Source organism: Papio anubis, chromosome 5, assembly GCF_008728515.1.
Source record: "Papio anubis isolate 15944 chromosome 5, Panubis1.0, whole genome shotgun sequence".
Taxonomy (NCBI): domain Eukaryota; kingdom Metazoa; phylum Chordata; class Mammalia; order Primates; family Cercopithecidae; genus Papio; species Papio anubis.
The window spans coordinates 128,768,043-128,787,382 of NC_044980.1; the positions used below are offsets into that span (position 1 = coordinate 128,768,043).

At 48.7% G+C, this 19,340-nt stretch overlaps 1 protein-coding gene across 2 annotated transcripts in view; it reads left to right on the forward strand.

Moving 5' to 3' along the window:
• The first annotated feature begins 1,421 nt into the window (after positions 1–1,421).
• Positions 1,422–19,340, forward strand: part of TGFBI (transforming growth factor beta induced) — a 34,164-nt gene continuing 16,245 nt past the window's right edge. The window contains exons 1-5 of one of the 2 annotated variants that reach the window (XM_003900127.4): positions 1,422–1,716; positions 6,274–6,372; positions 16,242–16,306; positions 18,512–18,672; positions 19,029–19,193. In XM_003900127.4, the coding sequence (XP_003900176.1) occupies positions 1,583–1,716; positions 6,274–6,372; positions 16,242–16,306; positions 18,512–18,672; positions 19,029–19,193 (624 nt within the window). In that variant the 5' untranslated portion in view covers positions 1,422–1,582. Of the gene's footprint in view, positions 1,717–5,777; positions 6,036–6,273; positions 6,373–16,241; positions 16,307–18,511; positions 18,673–19,028; positions 19,194–19,340 lie in introns of those variants that run through there. The other variant, XM_009209139.3, reaches the window with a different exon arrangement.

The window sequence follows — 19,340 nt, forward strand, 5'->3', positions numbered from 1 at the left end:
TCACCAGGATGAATCGCAAGCACCTCAGACTCAGGGTGTCCCAAACCACTCACCTACCTGGCAAGCCTGCACCCTGCATGTGCCTCATCCTGAACGTGGCACCATCACCTGCCACAATATCCAGACCACAAACACCCTTCAATATCCTTGACTCTCCTTTCTCCCCCTGTGTACAGTCTGTATACAGACTCCAAGTTCTACTGAGAATATTACCTCCTACCCACCTCACATTTGCCCAGCCTTCCCCATCTCTGCCTCTATCACCATAGTTCAAGCTCTCGCATGGTCCCTTCCTGGTTACCTGTTCTTCCTGCCTCCTTAAGCCTGCTCATGACACTGGCCATGTCACTTGCCTCCACCCATCACCTGCTAGGCTCTTAGCTGGAGTCTGGGCCCTGCTACCTTCCTTCCCTTCTTCCCCACCCTTGACTCCACCTCCCTGTGCTTCAGTCAACCAGATAACTTGAGTTTCCTGAATGCATGCCTCAGTTTACCTGGTTAACTCCTTTTCAACTTTGAGGCCTCAGAGCCAGCATCACCCTGTCAGGGCCAGGTGCCTCTCTCAGCTCCCAAAGCCTCAGCTACTCTTCATGGAACATCATTGACTTGGGTTGTGGATTTCCCCAACTTGGAGCTTTTTCACAAAGGGCTTAGGTCTCACTCATTCTATTCATCCATCTGTGTCTCCCCAGGGCTAGCAGTGTCAAGTAATTGATGGGTCATTAATGGGTGCTTGGGTGAGTATTACCTCTTTACCATGTGACAATTTGTTTACCTGCCCTGAGCTCCTCCAGGGCAGGACTCTTGCCTTTGCAGCATGTATCTGGCAGGTACTGTTGCAGAGATGTTTACTGAAGGAGGGAATGAGTGAGTACCAAGGTGAGGACCCCACCCTTCCCCACGGGCTCCAAAAGCAGCTTAGAGCCCAACAAAACCTGCCCCACATTTTTGGCGTTTCTGTGGATCACACGATTTACTCATCAGTCTTTCAATGAGCTTGACAGGTGGGGTGGGGGTGGAGGGATTAGAGATTGAGGAGCTGGGGAGGGGGGCCGGCTCCTGGGTTGCAGAAACGAGTCTGATGGGCCACAGTGTTTTGGGAATCAGCACTGCCTCCCCTCACCCCTGCCTGCAGTGTTCTGTAGCCTCAAGATCAGTGAGGGCCCCCAGCATGCAGGACTCAAGCCCCAGAGACAGCTGTCCCTCAGTCCCAAGGTCCCCATTTGGAAGCAACCACAGGAGGCCTAAGGGGCCCATACCCTTGGTTCGAGGGAGCCTGTGGCGAGAGAGGGAGGGAGGGAGTGAGGGCTGGCAGTGTGGGCGAGGGCTGGGAAAACTGTGAGCACGGGCACAGTGCAGAACAGGGTGGGTGCCCAGCGCAGCCGGGGGCGCGCGGGTTGGGAGGCGCCAGGCGGCCCGCCCTTCATGCACGGGCCGGCCCAGCTTCCCCGCCCCTGGCGTCCGCTCCCTCCCGCTCGCCGCTTACTTAACCTGGCCCGGGCTGCGGAGGCGCTCTCACTTCCCTGGAGCTGCCCGCTCGCCCGTCTGTCGTTAGCTCGCTCGGTGCGCGTCGTCCTGCTCCATGGCGCTCTTCGTGCAGCTGCTGGCCCTCGCGCTGGCTCTGGCCCTGGACCCCGCCGCGACCCTGGCGGGTCCCGCCAAGTCGCCCTACCAGCTGGTGCTGCAGCACAGCCGGCTCCGGGGCCGCCAGCACGGGTAAGCCGAGCCGCCCGGCCAGGGGCCGCGGAGGGTCAGGTCGTCGGGGCTCGGAGCGCACGCCGCTGGGGGCATTGAAGTGGGCTGGGGGCGCAGGGAACAAAGCCCGAACTAAAAGCCGGCAGCGTGGAGCGCTTGGACACCAGCCCCGCACGCGGTGGAAGGAGAGAGGGAGGGAGGTGCGGGACCACGGAGGGAAAGCGGTCGGCCGCCGCTTTGTAGAGGAAGTGAGTAGGGAAGCGGACCAGAGATCCTCGACTCAGGCCAAGAGCCTGAGACGGATAGCGCTTTCAGCTTCTGCTCCCAGCCACTGGAGAAAGGGGGAAATGGCAACTCTTTGGCCATAATCACCGTGGGAAGGTGCCGAGGGCAAAGCTCACCCAGCAGTGCACCTATTCCAACCCAGCCAGGCCCCCTGCCAGCGACTCCAGACAAGAACCTAGGCCACACAAGGTGGCAGCATCCAAGGTGCTCCAGGCTCCTGTGCACCTGGCCAGGCCCTGCACTCAGATTCTGCTGGCACCCGACACTACTCTCTGGGCAGAGCAAGGGCAGTGTGGCACTTCTTGCCCTGCCTGATGAAGAGCAGGAGAATGCACTGGGCCCTCACACACACTGTTCAAATGGGGAAGCTGAGTCCCGAGTGGTTCCACTTTCCCACAGTCCTGAAGTGTGCGCTGGAACCAGGATTGGAGTCTGTCTTAAAGTATTAGCTGGTTTTGTAGATGTAGGACACTATCGTTGCAGGAATTCCTTTGAGACACTGAAGATGTCTTGACTTTAGGAGACAAACTCAAGCAGGTCTGATCTGATAGTGGCCCTAACACAGACCCAGGCAGAGGCAGGCAACATTTCTACATCAAAAACCAGGCCATACCTGCGTCGCACATACCCAGGTTTTGCTGCAGCTTCCAGCCTACCTGGTTGCACCAACTTCTTTTTCACAACTAGGTACAACTATATATGAGTAGACTCTCATAGTGACTCCTCAGAGGAGTCCCCAAATACCATCAGGGTCTGGCATTCACACTGACAAGCAATGCCCAGACCTCCAAGAGACTGGGCACATCTGTACTCAAATCAAAATTTATTGGTGGGAGTGATAGAGTTGACTTCATAGGCCCTGACTGTCTTGGCTCCTTGCACTAGGAGTGCTCTTGGTACCGGTACAGGCTGCCCCTTGTAGGGCATAGTTGCCCTTGTTTCCTCTGCTTGCGGCTTTATAGTCTAGGCCTTTCAGGAGTTTGGGACTTTGGGGGAGAGGACCTGCTGGGAACACATCTGGCCACCCTGCAGAGTGAAATCAAACCAGGCCTGGCTGCAGCGTCAACACCCTCCTGGAAACAGGAGAACACTGGGGATATCCTGGGGTCTTTCTGGAAGTGGGAGAATCACCTTTGACTTGGGCAGTGTGCAGAATAGAGTGAGGGGGGATGTCAGAAAGATGAGAGGAATATGAGGCTCAACATCAAAATGCGAGCAACTGGCATTTTTATTGTCTCTGCCCACCTCTCCGTTGGTCTCTCTGCCTTTCCTGCCAATGAATTGTGTTATGTTAGGGTGCCTCAATCTGCTTTGGAGGTTTCTGTTTCTTCTGTATCTTCACCCTAAGTCAGGAGAAGATCCTTATAGCATGCCTTGCAACAGTGTCACTTGTAAGAGCATCTCTCTGCACAGCCACAGTGAAGGATCCTCAAAGGTGTGGAGGGCTTTCCATCAAGAGCCATCTTTATAGCAAACATCTTTCCCTTCAGAGCCCAGAAGAGTGGTGACCAGCTGGAAAATAAAGTTTTTTTCTTAAATGCAGATGCTCCTGATTATGAATTCCAGATATTAGATCAACTTCCCCACCATACCCCTGCAGGCAAATCCTCTTGATTAGCTTCCTGCAGCATAGCTGGAAAGGCCTATTGTAATCTCTGATGGGCAGAGTAATCTAAGAAGTCACAGGAGCACCTCTCTCCCAGTAGAATCTGGATGCGCATGCACATGAACCATAGCACAATGGTTGCAGGCACAGTTGTATTTACTATGATCTAACTGTCCCTGTTAATGCCACAGGGCTGCCTGGCCTGGCACACATGGGTGTGGCACCTCGTGCAAATGGATAACGTTGTTCAAGCTCCAGCCTTTCATTCAAAGTGGAAACTGGTATAAAGGGAAGGAAAACTTTGCTATTTTAAGGAATTGTAGCGTGCTGCCTGATACGAAGGAAGAAGTAACAGCTGTGCCTTGCTTGTGCGCAGCACTTGATGGCCACTTTTGCTTTCGTCCTCACCACAACACAGCGAGATCTACTGTTCATGTTCCCATTTTACAGGTGGTGAAACTGCAGCTTAGTGAGATAGGGTGTGACTTAGTTCAGAAACAGAATGCTGTAGGGAGAGTAATAACTATGATGTGGTCTCTTGACTCCCAGCTATATCTGTGTTGCTATAGGGAAGGAGGAAAATAATACTGAAAGAGAAGTAAAAATCCAATCACACTTCCAAACATCAACAACCAAAAACTGAACTGAATTTCCTGAAGCACTTGGTTTTCAAATCTAAGCTGAACATCAGTGCTGTTATTCTTGAGGCAGAAGGCCCAGAAGTGACTTGCTCATTTCAATTAAGCTTCAGCATAAATTTCCTATGTACACAGCCCACCCACACTCCTCGATGTGAGAAGGAGAGGGTCACAGCCGCCCCCAGCCTCTGCTGCTGCCACAAGGACAGCAGCAGTGGGAACACTCAGCAAAGGAATGTTGGAGCCACATCCACAAGAGACTTACTGAAGATTCGCCAAACGCCTACGGAAAGTTGCAGGGAATTCATCGACAGTAATTGTTTCCTGCTTGGTCAGATTGAAGAGCTTCTGGGATTCTATAACAATAAATAGGACCGGAGGCTGGATTATGGCCAGCAAGGACTCTTCAGGGGTTGTTCCAGGACTGTCTAACCTGTGAATCCTAGGCAGCAAACAGAAACCAGGTATTCAGAAATCGGGAGGATTTGGTCAGTCCCAGCTAGGACTAGGGAGGCACAGGCCTCTTCTGGCTGTGGTCCCTTCTCCAGCCTTCACTTCTCTTGCCCCCAGATCCTTACATGCATTCACTAATGCTCATTGTCCCTCCTGGGCCCACTCACTTTCACCTGTTGAACAAAAAACTGGCCAAGAGGTGACAGTTATATCACCGTAGAAGAGACAGGGCAGAGAAATGAAGGGGCTGAATGGACTCCCGCCCAGAAGCCTGACTCTGAATATTTGAGAATTGTTTAAGTTCCTGCAGAGGAATCATGATGGGGACAGTAGGTGTAGTTCTTACTGCAATATTGGTGTCTTCTTAAAAAATACGCCGCACATCAAGTGATGTCTGTGGATGGCATTTTTAAAGTAACAGGGAAATTGATGTTAAAGAAATACTTGACCCTTTGGGTGATATCTGAAGTTCTCTGAGCTAGGAGGTCTTGTAAAAGCCCTCAGTATTGTTTGTTTTCTTTGCTTTCGCTGACTTGTGATTCAGTCAGATGCATGCCTGCCTCAGGCTCAGGAACATCAACCTTCTCCTAACTGTGACCACCTATGTAGTCCTAGGGGCTCCTAATGAAGCTTTCACAGTCACCTGGCCTGAGCATGGTTTGGGTCAGGACTTGGTATATGTGAATAAGATACACAAAATCAAAATCCTATGGTTCTGGAAAGGCTTCTTAGCAGAACCCCCAGGCATTTACACTCTGCTTTTTCACAGGGTCCCTGAGGATTCTTTGGATCTGGGTAGTTTGGGGAGCAGTATTATCAACAAGTTCATTTCACGCTCCTTCTACACCCTGCTTGGATGCTAGGCCCCATCTAGAATGTGAACAACAGAACAAGGTAGAACACTTGCCCTCAAGGTTCTGTTGAGTGTTAGATGCAGAGAAGAGACACCCCCCACCTCCCTGCATCACTTATAGGAATTCTGTTTGGAACCCAACATCAAATAAGGACTGCATCCACTGCCAGAGGATGGAAAGCAGCATGTCATCTGGGACATTGGAGAAAGGCTGTCTGGGTGAAGTGAGACCTGAGCTGGTATCTAAGTAATGAGCAACTGAGAGTTAAATGGGAGAGCATCCCCTATCCTATCAGGGTCCTGACAGCAACCAGCCATGCTTTAAGCCAGCTATAAAGCCTCTGGTTTATTGGATGGACAGTAACAACGGCTCGTCTTTGGGAGCCAAGCAGCTGGTTCAGGGATGCAGAGCGTGTCTGTGTGGAGAGCTGCCTGAGAGATGCTTTCGTTTACATTTATCAATTGCCCATGTCGAAGAAGGATACTTACATGAAGTTACATCAATGTATAAGACAGTTTTTAACAACTTTTGCAGGGGAAGCTTTCATGGGGGGGCTGATGGGAATCTAGGTAAACAGAACCAAAGTCTAAACCCAAGATATCTGCAGTACCAAGACTGAAATGACTGTCTCTCCTCTATCTCTAGAAAGTTCCAGTGACCCAAGGAGGCCAACATTGTGGGAGTCATTGAAGTGGGGTGGACGTGCTGATCATCTTCCTAACTCTGCTGCTTCTGTTTTCAGCCCCAATGTGTGCGCTGTGCAGAAGGTTATTGGCACCAATAAGAAGTACTTCACCAACTGCAAGCAGTGGTACCAAAGGAAAATCTGTGGCAAATCAACGTGAGTATTGGTAACCATCCAGGAGACCAAGTTGTATATATGCTGGCTGCGGTTCCCCGGGGCCTGGGCCAGCCTTCTAAAAGGTCAGGCTGCCTAAAAAGCCATGAAGATGCATGTGCGAACGTGTCTGGGACCTGCGTGCTGGGGAGTGGCATTTTTAGGAAGCTGGCCAATTTTGTTTTGCATTTTTAAGTCTGCTGACAAGACTTGGAGACATTTTTCAGGGCTGGTTTGGGTTTGCAAGAAACATGAAACACTGTGTGTGTGTGTGTGTGTGTGTGTGTGTGCACGCGTCTGTGTGTTTTTCAATCCTCACAAAATAATACAGATATGCAGTGGACAAGCCACCAGCATGTGACTCTGGAAAAGAAAGCCCGCTGGTGAATTTGTACTAAAGAACACTACCTCTATCTTACAGTCCTAAGGTAACCACCCCAAAAAAACTTAGGGCCCTACATACGCACATTATGAGACAGCATAGCATATAGTATTTGCACAGACTTCCTGATTCAAACCCTGGCTCTACCTGGGCCAGTTGATTCATCTTTAGAACTCTCCATTGCTTTACCTGAAAAGTTGGTATAACAAAGGACCCGCCTTATGAAGTTGTTACAAGGATTGAATGAAATAATGTACATAAGAGACTGAATATGGTGCCTAGCACATGTCAGTGCTCAATAAATGCTAGCTACTATTATTATTATTACCCTAGAATTTGCAGATCTAGACCACACAAACAGAAGTAAGAGTGCCAACGGGGTGTGGAACAGCGTGGTTACAACAGGGCTTGTTGACGTCTGTATCAGCAAGGAGGGAGGCAGCTTTTACCCCATTGCCCAGCTCCCTGGTGGAATCAGGTACATTTTCTAACAATTCTGGGGAGACCTAATCTGTTTTGGCACTAACTGTCAACAGATCTCAAAGCTGGCTCTCTCCTACAGTTAGGAAGATGTGTGTGACAAATCTCCTGAGCCACTTGTGAGGGCCTGACCTTCCTCCTATCTCCATACATAATGGGACAATTAAGAAACTCTAAGCCACTATCTTGAGCACTTTCCAATGTTAGGGAGTTCTAAGTTTATTGTTGTGACATTGCTTTTGAGCAGACATCTCCTCCAATTTAATAGCCAACTGAAAGAAGAGATAATGCTCTTTCCTTAAACTGTACGTGGAAATAAATATCCCATTGTGTGACCCTGATCATATTAGGCAGCTAGCACTCCTAATATGAATTGAGGGAAGTTGGGATTCATGGCAGAGCTGGGGAGATACCAGCAGACCCCGGGACTGTCCAGGGCAGGTCCGTGGCAGCTTGCTCCATGCCTGATCAAGAGCCCAGCCTGCAAGCTAACAGTTGAGTGCGCTAGGAGGACACACTGCCAAGATTCAGTGAACAGACACCCAGCAATATTCTTGCTGCTAAGAACGAAAGGAGACTATGCAAATTATATACCACCCCTTCTTCCATGATGCCTGACTTAAAAAATAAGAAAGAAGAAAACCTTTAGTGCTGATTGATTTTCTCCCATATGGGTATATTATCTACTCAGATTAACAATTAGTTACTTAATTAAATGCAAAGCCAGGCCTCACCTAATTGCTTCTTGGAAGGTGACCAGAGCACTAGTGCCAAGCAAACAACTCTTCTATATCTCAAGAGCCCTGGGCTTCAGAGGACCATCTTTTTTGTTAGTTCAAGTTTCTCTGAAAATGGAGACCCATTTATGATGACAAGCTGGCTACAGGGTAGCATCTGCCACACTGTTTCGGGGGTGCCCCTGGGCTGGCATTTGCCCATCTAGTTAACAATAGCTTGATAACATTCTCCGGCAGTGTCCAGCCTGACAATACTGTCAGTGATGAGTCGCCTTGGCTCTTGTACCTGTATCTTTGTGTGCCAGGACAACGCACAAGGAGCAGAGCTGTGTGTTGCCACAATGTTCCTGATGAGCGGGTCATCCCCTCGGGGGCAGGTTTGGATATGATAATGTGATGATGTGGTGGTACAGCTCCCTCACCCAGTGAGCACAAGGGGAGTCCTCTGGGAAAAGGAAGACATGTCTGGATGAGGTGGGGAGATGGGGTTCAGAGTGGACTCAATCCCAGCTATTGGCCTAGTCTCACAAAGCCGGAAGGATATGACATTCACATTCAACTCTTGAATGTGGCCGTTGTTTTGAGCAACTTCAAAAAGAGAAAATGAAGATAGAAGAATATTATTTGATATAAAACTTCTAGGACAAGAGAGACCCTTCCTGGAACATCACATGCAGTATTAGGAAGGTGGAGCTGACCTGGAAAAGATCCAGAGAACTCAGAGAGAGGAAGAGGTGGAACCCATCTCTGTTCTTGTAGAGAGCTGAGTAAGGAGAGTGGCTTGGCAGGGCTCCTGTGTACCTGAGACCAAGACCAGTGAGAAGGCTACTGTCTGACCACCATTCGGTCAGAATTCAGTGCTGTGGGTAGTCAGGTGGGAAGGGGAGAGGGCTGTGCTGACTGGAGTTGATGGCATCCTGGGGAAAGCAGGTCCCTAGATGCCTTTAGTTGGGTGAGGACCAGACTGGAAAATGGGAGCACAGTAGTGGTTGGAGCAAAAAGGACTGTCTCAGCATGGGGTCCATAGGCAGTTGGAATTTTCTCAGCAAGACTCCAGAGAAGGAGACTGGAGCAGAGGTGTACGTTGGGACGAAAAGGACAGAAGTATCATGGGGGAGGAGGCAGCTCAGGTCATCAAGCGTCCCAAAACCAGAAGGAGAATTTCACCTTGGAAGCAGACAAGGGGTACCAGGCATACAGGGGAAGACTTTGTGGTAAGAGGTCACACAGAGACACAGGAGCCGACCTGGTGAGACAGGAGCCTGGAGCCACCTGCCTGCTTTTGTGAGGCCCTGAACTCCACTGCTATCATCAGGTGAAGCTCTGTTGCCTGCACACAAAAGCTTTTCTGCATTTACAGAGAGAGAAGGGCCTGAGTCTCTGGTGCAATGCGTCAAGCTGACATATGGACTTTATTACAGGAAGTGGTTACCAATGGGTCCCTATTTGGTGGCTTTTATTGTGAATTTTATTGTTTGGAAATTCACTTTAGCATTTATTTCAGATCCTAAACAGCACTGGAGTGATACAATGGCTAATCAAACAAACAGGACTGTGGAGGGCAGACAGTCAGCATCCCCCTCTGTGATTTCAGGCCCTGGTTTGATTAGTAGCCATAAAATTTTTTACATGTGGCACTTTGAGCAAAGGTGCAGGAAATTGTGGTCAGGAAGCCTGGCTGCCTCTCGACAGGCCTCCTTTGTGCTAGCCCCAGGGAGAGGAGGCCTATTTAACAGCCAAGTCCAAGTTGACATCATGGGGCTGGAATAGTCATAGCAGGAGCTCAGACATCATAAACGTGGCATAGGGAGGGCTGGTGGGGGAGCTAGTGGGTATGGGTGGCAGCTATTCATTCCAAAAGTCTTGAAATTGTTTCACGAGCAACACATTTCACAAGTGCAAAGGCTTTCTCTGGAGCCAAGACGAGCTGGCAGAGCACTCCTGTTTCTCTAGTAGCAAGTGTTGCTTTGCCCACGGGCAAAAATATTAGTACTTCTTCAGCACTGCATTAATGCTGAGAGATTTAACTTTTAAAGAGATCAGCTTTTCCATCAGCTGACAGGGCTTTTTCTGTAGGTGTCTTTCTGGGCAGGGCACCAGGGACAGCTGATGTGAAGCTAAAGAAGAGCTGTCCTTTTCCTCCCTTATATCCCACAACCTTGGTCCCAAGAGGAAAAAAGAAAAAGATGGTGGGAAGCCATCCAAGAAGACCTCAGAGCCATACTAGCGCCTCCTTTCCTGTTTCACATTTCTGGGCAGCCAACTGGGATCTCTTGAATAGTCTGCTCTGGGGGCACTGAGATTGGACATACACCACACAGCAGAGATCGACCAAATGCCTCTGTTGGGCAGTGTTTCCTAAAGGTTCTGTCCCATTCTGCAAACTAGGAGGCTGACTAGCTGACAAGGAATTTTATTATGTTGGGTTTTTACATGAACCTATGTGCCACCTGGGATAAGGCCCTGTAGTAGGTAGAAACATGACCTCCCAAAAGTGTCTACATCCTAATCTCCAATCCTGTAAATATATTCCCCTACTGGAAAAAGAGACTTTGCAGGTGTGATTAAGTTAAGGATCATAAGAGGGGGAGATAATCCAGGATTATTTGGTGAGTCTAATATAATCATCAGGGTACTTAAAAGAGGGAGGCAGGCTGGGCGTGGTGGCTCACGCCTGTAATCCCAGCACTTTGGGAGACTCAGGGGAGTGGGTCACGAGGTCAGGGGTTTGAGACCAGCCTGACCAACATGGTGAAACCCCCCCTTTAATAAAAAAAAAAAAAATACAAAAATTAGCCAGGTGTGGTGGTGCACACCTGTAATCCCAGCTACTCAGGAGGCTGAGGCAGGAGAATTGCTTGAACCTAGGAGACGGAGGTTCTAGTGAGCTGAGATCGCACCACTGCACTCCAGCCTGGGCAACAGAGCAAGACTCTGCCTCAAAAAAAAAAAAGAGGGAGACTGTGGGATCAGAGTCAGAGAAGACAATGTGATGATGAAAACTGACGTTTGAGTGATGCAACCACTAGCCAAGGAATTCAGGCAGCTTCTAGAAGCTGGAAAAGATAAGCAATGGATTCTTCCCTACAGCCTCTGTAAGGAATGCAGCCTTTGATTTTAACCCCATGAGGCCTATTTCTGACTCTAGTCTCTGGAATTGTAAGACAATTTGTATGATCTTAAGCCACTAAGTTTGTGGTAATTTGTCACAGAAAGCAGTGGTAAGCCAACACAGGCCTTATTTGTTGAGTTATAGCTGCATTTTTCTTTATTTCAATGTATTTTTATTCATGGTCTCGTGTAGGACATTGCTTTCAATGAAGTTATTAACATAGCTTCAACTTTAAAGTTTATACCTGGAGTTTCTTTAGAAGCTTCACAACTGACCACTTAGTAAACAGTAAGCATCTGTTAAGTGCTTCTCATATGTTAGTTCATTCAATTCTCACAATCACGCTGTAAGATAAATATGATTATTAGCCTATTTACAGATGAGGAGACAGCTCAAAAGGCTTATGCAACCTGGTCAAAGTCATTCACTGGTAAGCTGAGGTCTGTCTACTTCCCCTTTGCTGCGCCCAGGGGGTATCAAGCCTGGCAGTTAGTGTCAGTGACTTGGGAGGTGAACAAGAGAGCAGGCCTGTAGGACCTGGCTAAACTGCCCCAGGTCTCTCTCTACAGCCTCAAACCTATGGCTGTGGGTCCCAGAGACAAGGCCTCCTCAGGGTCAGAGAAGGATGCCTTTGGCTCAGAGTCATCAACCTCCAGGTTGCTCACCCCCTGCTGTAAAGGGAATCCCCAAGACTGCTTATCAGACAAGGAACTTGGGAACTGAGGAGACACAGTCAGCCTCCAGGAGCCCTGAAAATGCCCTCACATGCTGCACATAGATTACCACAAATAAAGTACATCCACGTTCTGAAGACTCTGTCCTCATCACTAACCAGGCTGGCCCCGGCAAAAGCTGTAGTGGTTGAGGCCTTTGGTGGTAGACAGTAGGTTAAAGCAAGCCCTGATTTTCTATTGGGAGGCTTCAGAATCAGCTCAGCCATGCTTCCAAGACCAAGAGGGCAGAAAGCAAACCATCCCAGGCAAGCAGTCTATGGGCCATGTCAGATGTCTAGACGTCATGGGTCTGTGTTTGCTCTGTCATTCCTCTTGGAAACTATGATGCCCTGCATGGTTTACCTTCAGTCACAGGTGACTGGCCTACAGGGCCATTCCTTGCTCCAATGACTTCTCGAGTCTAGTTAATCCCCAGGCATTTACAGCCAGAGCAGCGGGCCAAATCCGTGAAGTGCAGTGGTTGTTTTAAATTATATTAACTTATTGGAAACCTATTTTAGGGAGAGAAATCTCAGTACTTCTCTCTATCCAATCATGAATAAAAATGTTAGAGGGACTGGTGGAGAGCCTCCCAGACATCCCTACACATAGACTTTGGGTTGACATTCTCTTTGCACCCTCCTTTACACTTTCTTCTAAATTAGGCACCTTCCCTAATTTAGGCACCTTCCCAGTACTGGTCTGTGACCTGTTAGGAACCAGGTCACACAGCAGGAGGCGAGTGGTGGAAGCGAGCTCTACTGCCTGAGCTCTGCCTCCTGTCAGATCAGCAGTGGCATTAGACTCTCATAGGAGTCTGAACACTATTGTGAACTGTGCATGTGAGGGATCTAGCTTGTGCGTTCCTTATGAGAATCTAACGCGATGGTCTGAGATGGAAGAGTCTCATACCAAAACCACTCCTTCCACCTGCCACCATCTGGGGAAATATTGTCTTCCACGAAACTGATCCCTGGTGCCAGAAAGGTTGGGGACCACTGTCCTAGGGGATCTGCTTTTTCTGACCTGAGTTTTTTCTTTATTAGACTATGTCTGGCTGAGGAGAAGCCTGAAGCCTTTAATCAGAACAGCTTTGGCTGATGAGATTAGATTCAGAAACCAACAGATTGGGCTTTTCTATGCAGGGAAGCCTAGGAACTGGGGGGCTCCAACTGGGAAGCCCCCTATTGTTTCCATCCTTTCCTATGTTCATCCTGGAGGGATGGCATCAGACCCATGCCCCTGTGATTGCCCCCAGCCCATCCAACCACAGCATCTGTGTTCTCCCTGGGACCAGGGCCAGGTGGTGTGGCACACTGACCTCAGTATAGGGAGAGTGGAAGAGGCCACTGTCAGCCCAGAAGATTTTGGTCAAAGTTTTCTGAAATCTTCTCAGCCTTCGATTCACAGCTGCTTTCTGCTGCTCTGGGGCCATGCAGACCAGTTCAGAAAAGAGCTCGTTTATTGGGGCAGTTGGAGGCAGGTGGACTGCCAGCTTTGACACCTTCTCAACCCACAGGCTGCTGCACTGGGGCTGAAGGCGTTGCTAACCCCTGTACACCTAGAGAGTGGCAGAGATGCCAGACTGGGCAGCAGGAAGGCAAGAGGATTGAGAGAGAGCTTCCTGGCAGAAAGCCATACTCAGTTAACCAGGAAAAAGCCCTTGGCGCAGGAAGACTCAGTGGCCTGAGAGACTGAGCCTTGGTTGTGGGGCGTGTGCTGCGTAAGTCATCCATGTGTGACAGTAGAGTGTAGTCCAGCCACTGTGGGACACGGGTGCTGAAAGCCCACATGGAGAGGAACAGTAAGTGCTGAAAAGGGCTAGCCTTGATCACTTTGGAGACACCCCCTGTGTCTTCTAGATGTCAGACTTTCCAAATCTGTCTGCTGTCCCCCAAACACGTGCATTTTCAAGAGCAGTGGAAAAAGGATTGGACTTGATGGAATGCAACAAGAGTCCTAGGTCTATTACCAACTACCTATGACCTGAAGAAACTCCTTCACCCCTCAGAGCCCTTACAGTTTTCTTTCTGATTCTATCCTGAGTTATTCTACTCCAAGCTGAGACTTTTCTGCTTAGATCTATCCCTTCCTCCTAAACCCCCAACCTCCATTTCTCCTGGTGTCATTCTTTACACACCCTTGAACATACACACACACCTAGCCACAGGAACCAAAGAGTTAATATTTGAGGAGCTGGTTTTCTTTTGTCCTCAATGAAATCCTGGTGAGGCCACTTGAGCTGTTCAGCTCCCTCGTGGTTTTTTGGGGATGGAACTCAGAAGCCAACAGTATGGAAAAAGAGTCTTTGGCCAGCTTGCCCAGGGGCTCCATGCCATACAGAGTACTGCACCCGTGTGCTCAAGGCGCCCTGACATGAGGACTTTGAGGATAACACTATTCCTCAACTCTGCTTCAGCAGCTCCATGGATTTTCACACAGACACTTTTGGAAAGAAACTAAGTTTTGGGGAACTTGACCTAATCCCACATCCCAGCCCCAGTAAGACAGCCCTGGAATTTATCACAGAAAGCCTAGAATCCCATGCATATGCATCCCTAGTCCTATGGGTTCAAGGCTTGGAGCTCTCCCTGGATTTAGCTGGGACAAGTTGGCAGACAGTGTCCTTTGGAAGAGTTCTTCTCTGTCTTCCAGAAATATTGACTAGAATTGTGAGTGTGAGATTGCAAGTAACTTTTGAAATCATCTAGTTTAACTTCACCCCATTTCATAGACCAAGAAACTGAGACCAGAGAGAGAAATGGACTTTCAAGCTCACCCTGCTAGTTACTGATGGATCACAAGCCAAATCTCCTGATTCTGGCACTGTTTCTGTTACGCCACACTGCCTTTGAAAGTGTGTCAATCAAATCTTACTTTAGTTGCAGAGGATGACTTTAGTTTCTGAAGAGAAAATTGTGAGTCAGTCAAGATCAGTCCCAAGACAATAGCCTGTTTAGCCCTTATAAGTTCAGGGATGAAATCTTTGAAAGAAACAGGATGGAAGGAGGACTGGAGAAAAAAGCAAAAGAGGAAGGAAGGAGGAGGAAGCAAACAGGAAAAAAAAAAAAAAAGAATGTGCGTAGCTTGTCACTCCTCAGTCATTTCCTGGGGGCCCATTTCTAGCAAAGTGACAGCTGCAATTCCCTGGCCACCTGAGCATCTTAGCTGATCTGTCTCTGAAACACCCCCTGGATAACAGATGAATCAGCCTTCATCTTCACTTAACTAAGTCTTCCCTGAGACGACTCCATTTAAAAATGAACAAGAGCAGGATGTCCTGGGCACACTGAGCGCACCTTCCAGAGGCCCCTCCAGAGCCCTAAAGCCTGTATTTCTTCCCAGTCGGCCTGTTTCTTTTCTGGTGATGTCATTAAACGTCCTGTGAGAGTCCCACAGTGAGCATTTCTGTGGTAAAACCCGCTGCAATTAAAGTCTGAGTCCTTTCCTGTCTCAAAGGGCATATCCATGTAGAAGAAAGGAAAGGGAAGGACTGGCTGTTTGCATTTGGTTCCAAGCCTGTTGAGTAGAGGTCGTGCTCACTCTGCCGGTACAGGGTAGCTTTCAGCAGAACCTGGGGATTTGGTTTTAAGCAAGTCTTTCTTAGGTGTGGGCTTTCAGAATGCTTCCTTCCTTGCAATATTATTTGAAATTCTCAGTGTTTTAGGCATCCCCAGAATATTGGTTCGTTAAAGCTGTGTATTTCAGATCTCCAGACAGTGGTCAATGTGTGTATATTTTCAATTTCAAACCAGGAAAAAAAGTTCTTATTGATTAATTTTTTTATTTAAAAATGAAAAGTAAGTATCTTCATAAGAGGAGCTTTGCTTTAATTTTAAAGTTTAAAATTTGATTGTGAAGACAGAGAAAAACTTGATGATTGTATATATGCTCCCCTCTTTGGTTATTCGATCAGAGAAATAGAAAATCATGAGAGATTTAATGACCACTGCCTGATACACATATGTGTTTTACAGATGAGGAAACTGAGAGCCAGAGAGATGATGAAATTGGCTGGGGATGTCCCAGCTGGTCGGTGACAGTCTCAGAGCCAGAGCTGGTGCAGGCCCCTTTCTGTTCCTTCCTGTTCCCTTTCAGGAACACTCACCATCGGATTTTTCCTGTGAATAATGTTGAGATAAAATCCTTGGTGCGTTATGTTTTCTAGTCACAACATTGACTAGGCTGCCAGAGTCCTGTGTTCTCCCAGTTGGTTGGCTGTAGGTATTGGCAGCCGCCAGGAACATTCTACAGAGCAGAGGAGGCGTGAGACTCTCCTTGCTCAGGAAAGGCAGACCTATGACTAAGCAAATGACTCCTAAGAGGAATGTGCTTCACCCACCATTCCTCTTCCTTAGCTGTGGAGGTGACTTTGTGGAGAGGGGCCCGATGACCTGTGAGGAACAGTGAAGCCCTGCCTAACACAATGTATGATTGTCTTGTTACAGAGTCATCAGCTATGAGTGCTGTCCTGGATATGAAAAGGTCCCTGGGGAGAAGGGCTGTCCAGCAGGTGAATGAATCCGCCGGGCCTCGCCTGTTGGTGTGGGTGGAGGGGAATGGTGGGAGAGAGGAGTCCCCACATAAAAGGCAGCAGAGTGTGAATGGGGGCGGTGGAACAAGGACGTGGCATTCTCCCCACGTGCCCATTGGCCCCAGGCTCTATGCACGGGGCTAAGGATGGAAGCTGGAAACAGTGCATTTCCTGAGCTGCTCCTTCTGGCCTCCTTACCACACTGGTGGAGCAGACTCCAACTGTGGCCTGTCCATGCCCTTCCTGGTAGGCACAGGCTCAGGCTCAGGCTCAGGCTCTTGGCCTCTGCCTCTGGCTAGGAGTGATTCTAAACACATCCAGCAGGGTGGGCCTGATAGGCCATCAGTTTCTCATCAGCCCTGCTAGAGAGCAGATGGGATGTGGAAGGAGGGGATCTCTGGCGGGCTGGCAACTCCAAGCCATCCCCATCTCCCTGTGTCTAAACTTGGCCCTTTGGAGTTCAGCAGGGAAAACAGCTACAGGACAGGTGGGCTCATCCAGAGTCAGCAGAGAGTCCCACAAATGGTTGCATTGGGCGAAAGACAGCATGGCACCTGTGAATTTTATTAGAGCCTTTCTTTTAGTACCACACACAAGTGATTGTACACGGGAGTTAGTATTTTGTTTTAATTTTGAGATAGAGTCATCTCTTGGTGTCTGCGGGGGATTGATTATAGGACCCATTCTAGGATGCCATATCCTCAGATGTTCAAGTCCCTGATATAAAGTGGTATAGTATTTGCATGTAATCTATGCATATTCTTCCATATACTTTAAATCGTCTCAAGATTACTTATAATACCAAATATAATGTAAATCCTACATAAGTAGTTGTTATATCCTCTTTTAAATTCTTGTGTTATTTTTATTGTATTTTATAAAATATTTTTGGTCCATGTTTAGTTGAATCTGTGGGTGAAGAACCCACAGGTACGAAGGGCCAACTATATTGGCTATTTTTTTTAGTTAAGAATGTGAGACTGAGGCCTGGCGCAGTGGCTCATGCCTTTGATTCCAGCAGTTTGGGAGGCCGAGGGAAGAGGATCACCTGAGCCAAGGATTTGAGACCAGCAGCCTGGGCAACATAGTGAGACCTTGTCTCTTAAAGATCATGAGACTGGGCTGGGCGCAGTGGCTCATGCCTGTAATCCCAGCACTTTGGGAGGCCAAGGCAGGCAGATCAACTGAGGTCAGGAGTTTGAGACCAGCCTGGCTAACATAGTGAAACCCCGTCTCTACTAAAAACGCAAAAAAATTAGCTGGGTATGGTGGTGGGTGCCTATAATCCCAGCTACTTGAGAGGCTGAGGCAGAAGAATCGCTTGTACCCAGGAGGCAGAGGTTGCAGTGAGCCGAGATAGGATCATTGCACTCCAGCCTGGGCAAGAAGAGTGAAACTCCATCTCAAAAATCAATCAATCAATCAATCAATCAATCAATCGTGGGACTGAGACATAACAGGAAGGAGGGCAATTTGGTTGGTGCCAAGGTCCCTGGAGTATGTGATGGGAGAGGTTGGTGTGGGTGGGGCCGTGGAGGTACTGAGTCAAGTTGAGGGACAGGTGGGGAAATGGGATAGGAAAAGAAGATTGACCTTAGAAGGGGAGCTCAACTCTGAACCCTAATTTCAGAACCTTCAGAATGAATATTAAGATTTTGGTCTAAGAAACAAAAAAAACAAATGAACATGAAACTCATTTTGGTCTTATAAGATCTGAGAAACCCCTTCAAGCTACTTTAAGAAATAACATTTCATTACCTGCAAATACACACAGTACTTTGGAGATTTATGATAGTCTCTCATTCTAACAGAAGCCATTAGGGAACCAGTTTCAATAAGCAGGTAAATCTGTAAGACTAGTTTGTAGTTAGGATATCTGTTTTCAATGTACATTCCTGCCTCTGTTATCTAAATGTCTGGGAACAAGAGCTTTGCTCTGCTGTGTTTATATTAAAAATCACCAATTAGTTGAGTTCATGTAGCGAGGCATTTGACTTACTGAGTTGTTTTAAGAAGGCTGTAACAAGCCTTCAGCCCCCCAGAAACAGCCTGTCTCTGGGCTTTCCCACAGGCCTCCTCGTCCTCTCCACCTGCAGATGTACTGTGCTCTCTAGCAGAGAAGGGAGGGTCTGGTTGGGTTGGACCCCCGGAGGCCATCCCTCATTCTGTCTTCTGCTCCTGCAGCCCTACCACTCTCAAACCTTTACGAGACCCTGGGAGTCGTTGGATCCACCACCACTCAGCTGTACACGGACCGCACAGAGAAGCTGAGGCCTGAGATGGAGGGGCCCGGCAGCTTCACCATCTTCGCCCCTAGCAACGAGGCCTGGGCCTCCTTGCCAGCTGTGAGATGACCTCCATCTGCCCGGGGGACTCTTATGGGGAACTGCCTTACTTCCCCGAGGGGTGGGCATGATGAATGGGAGTCTGCAGTCATTTCCTACTGTTTCGGGAAGCTATTTCCTTAACCCCTTAGAAAAGGCTATGGAACTTGAGCTAAAATATGTCTTACCAGGTTGCGTCTAATGCCCCCCCTGTGCCCACTGGGCAGAAAGACTTGGGTGCTTCCTGAGGAGGGATCCTTGGCAGAAGAGAGGCCTGGGCTCACGGGGGCTGAGAACATGTTTCCCAGAGTTGCAGGGACCCATCTCTTGAACATAGAGCCTGCAGCCCCTAACTGACACCTTGTCCTTCCTCCTAGGAAGTGCTGGACTCCCTGGTCAGCAATGTCAACATTGAGCTGCTCAATGCCCTCCGCTACCATATGGTGGGCAGGCGAGTCCTGACTGATGAGCTGAAACACGGCATGACCCTCACCTCCATGTACCAGAATTCCGACATCCAGATCCATCACTATCCTAATGGGGTAGGGGATCCCCAGCCATACTGCATGGCCCTTGGTCCACAAGGAACCCACTTCGGTTCCATGGGTGGGCTGGTTTCTGGGGTTTAAGCTGTAGACAACCCTCCCCTTTGTGCCTGCTTCTCCTTGGGCCCTCTATTCCACAGCTTG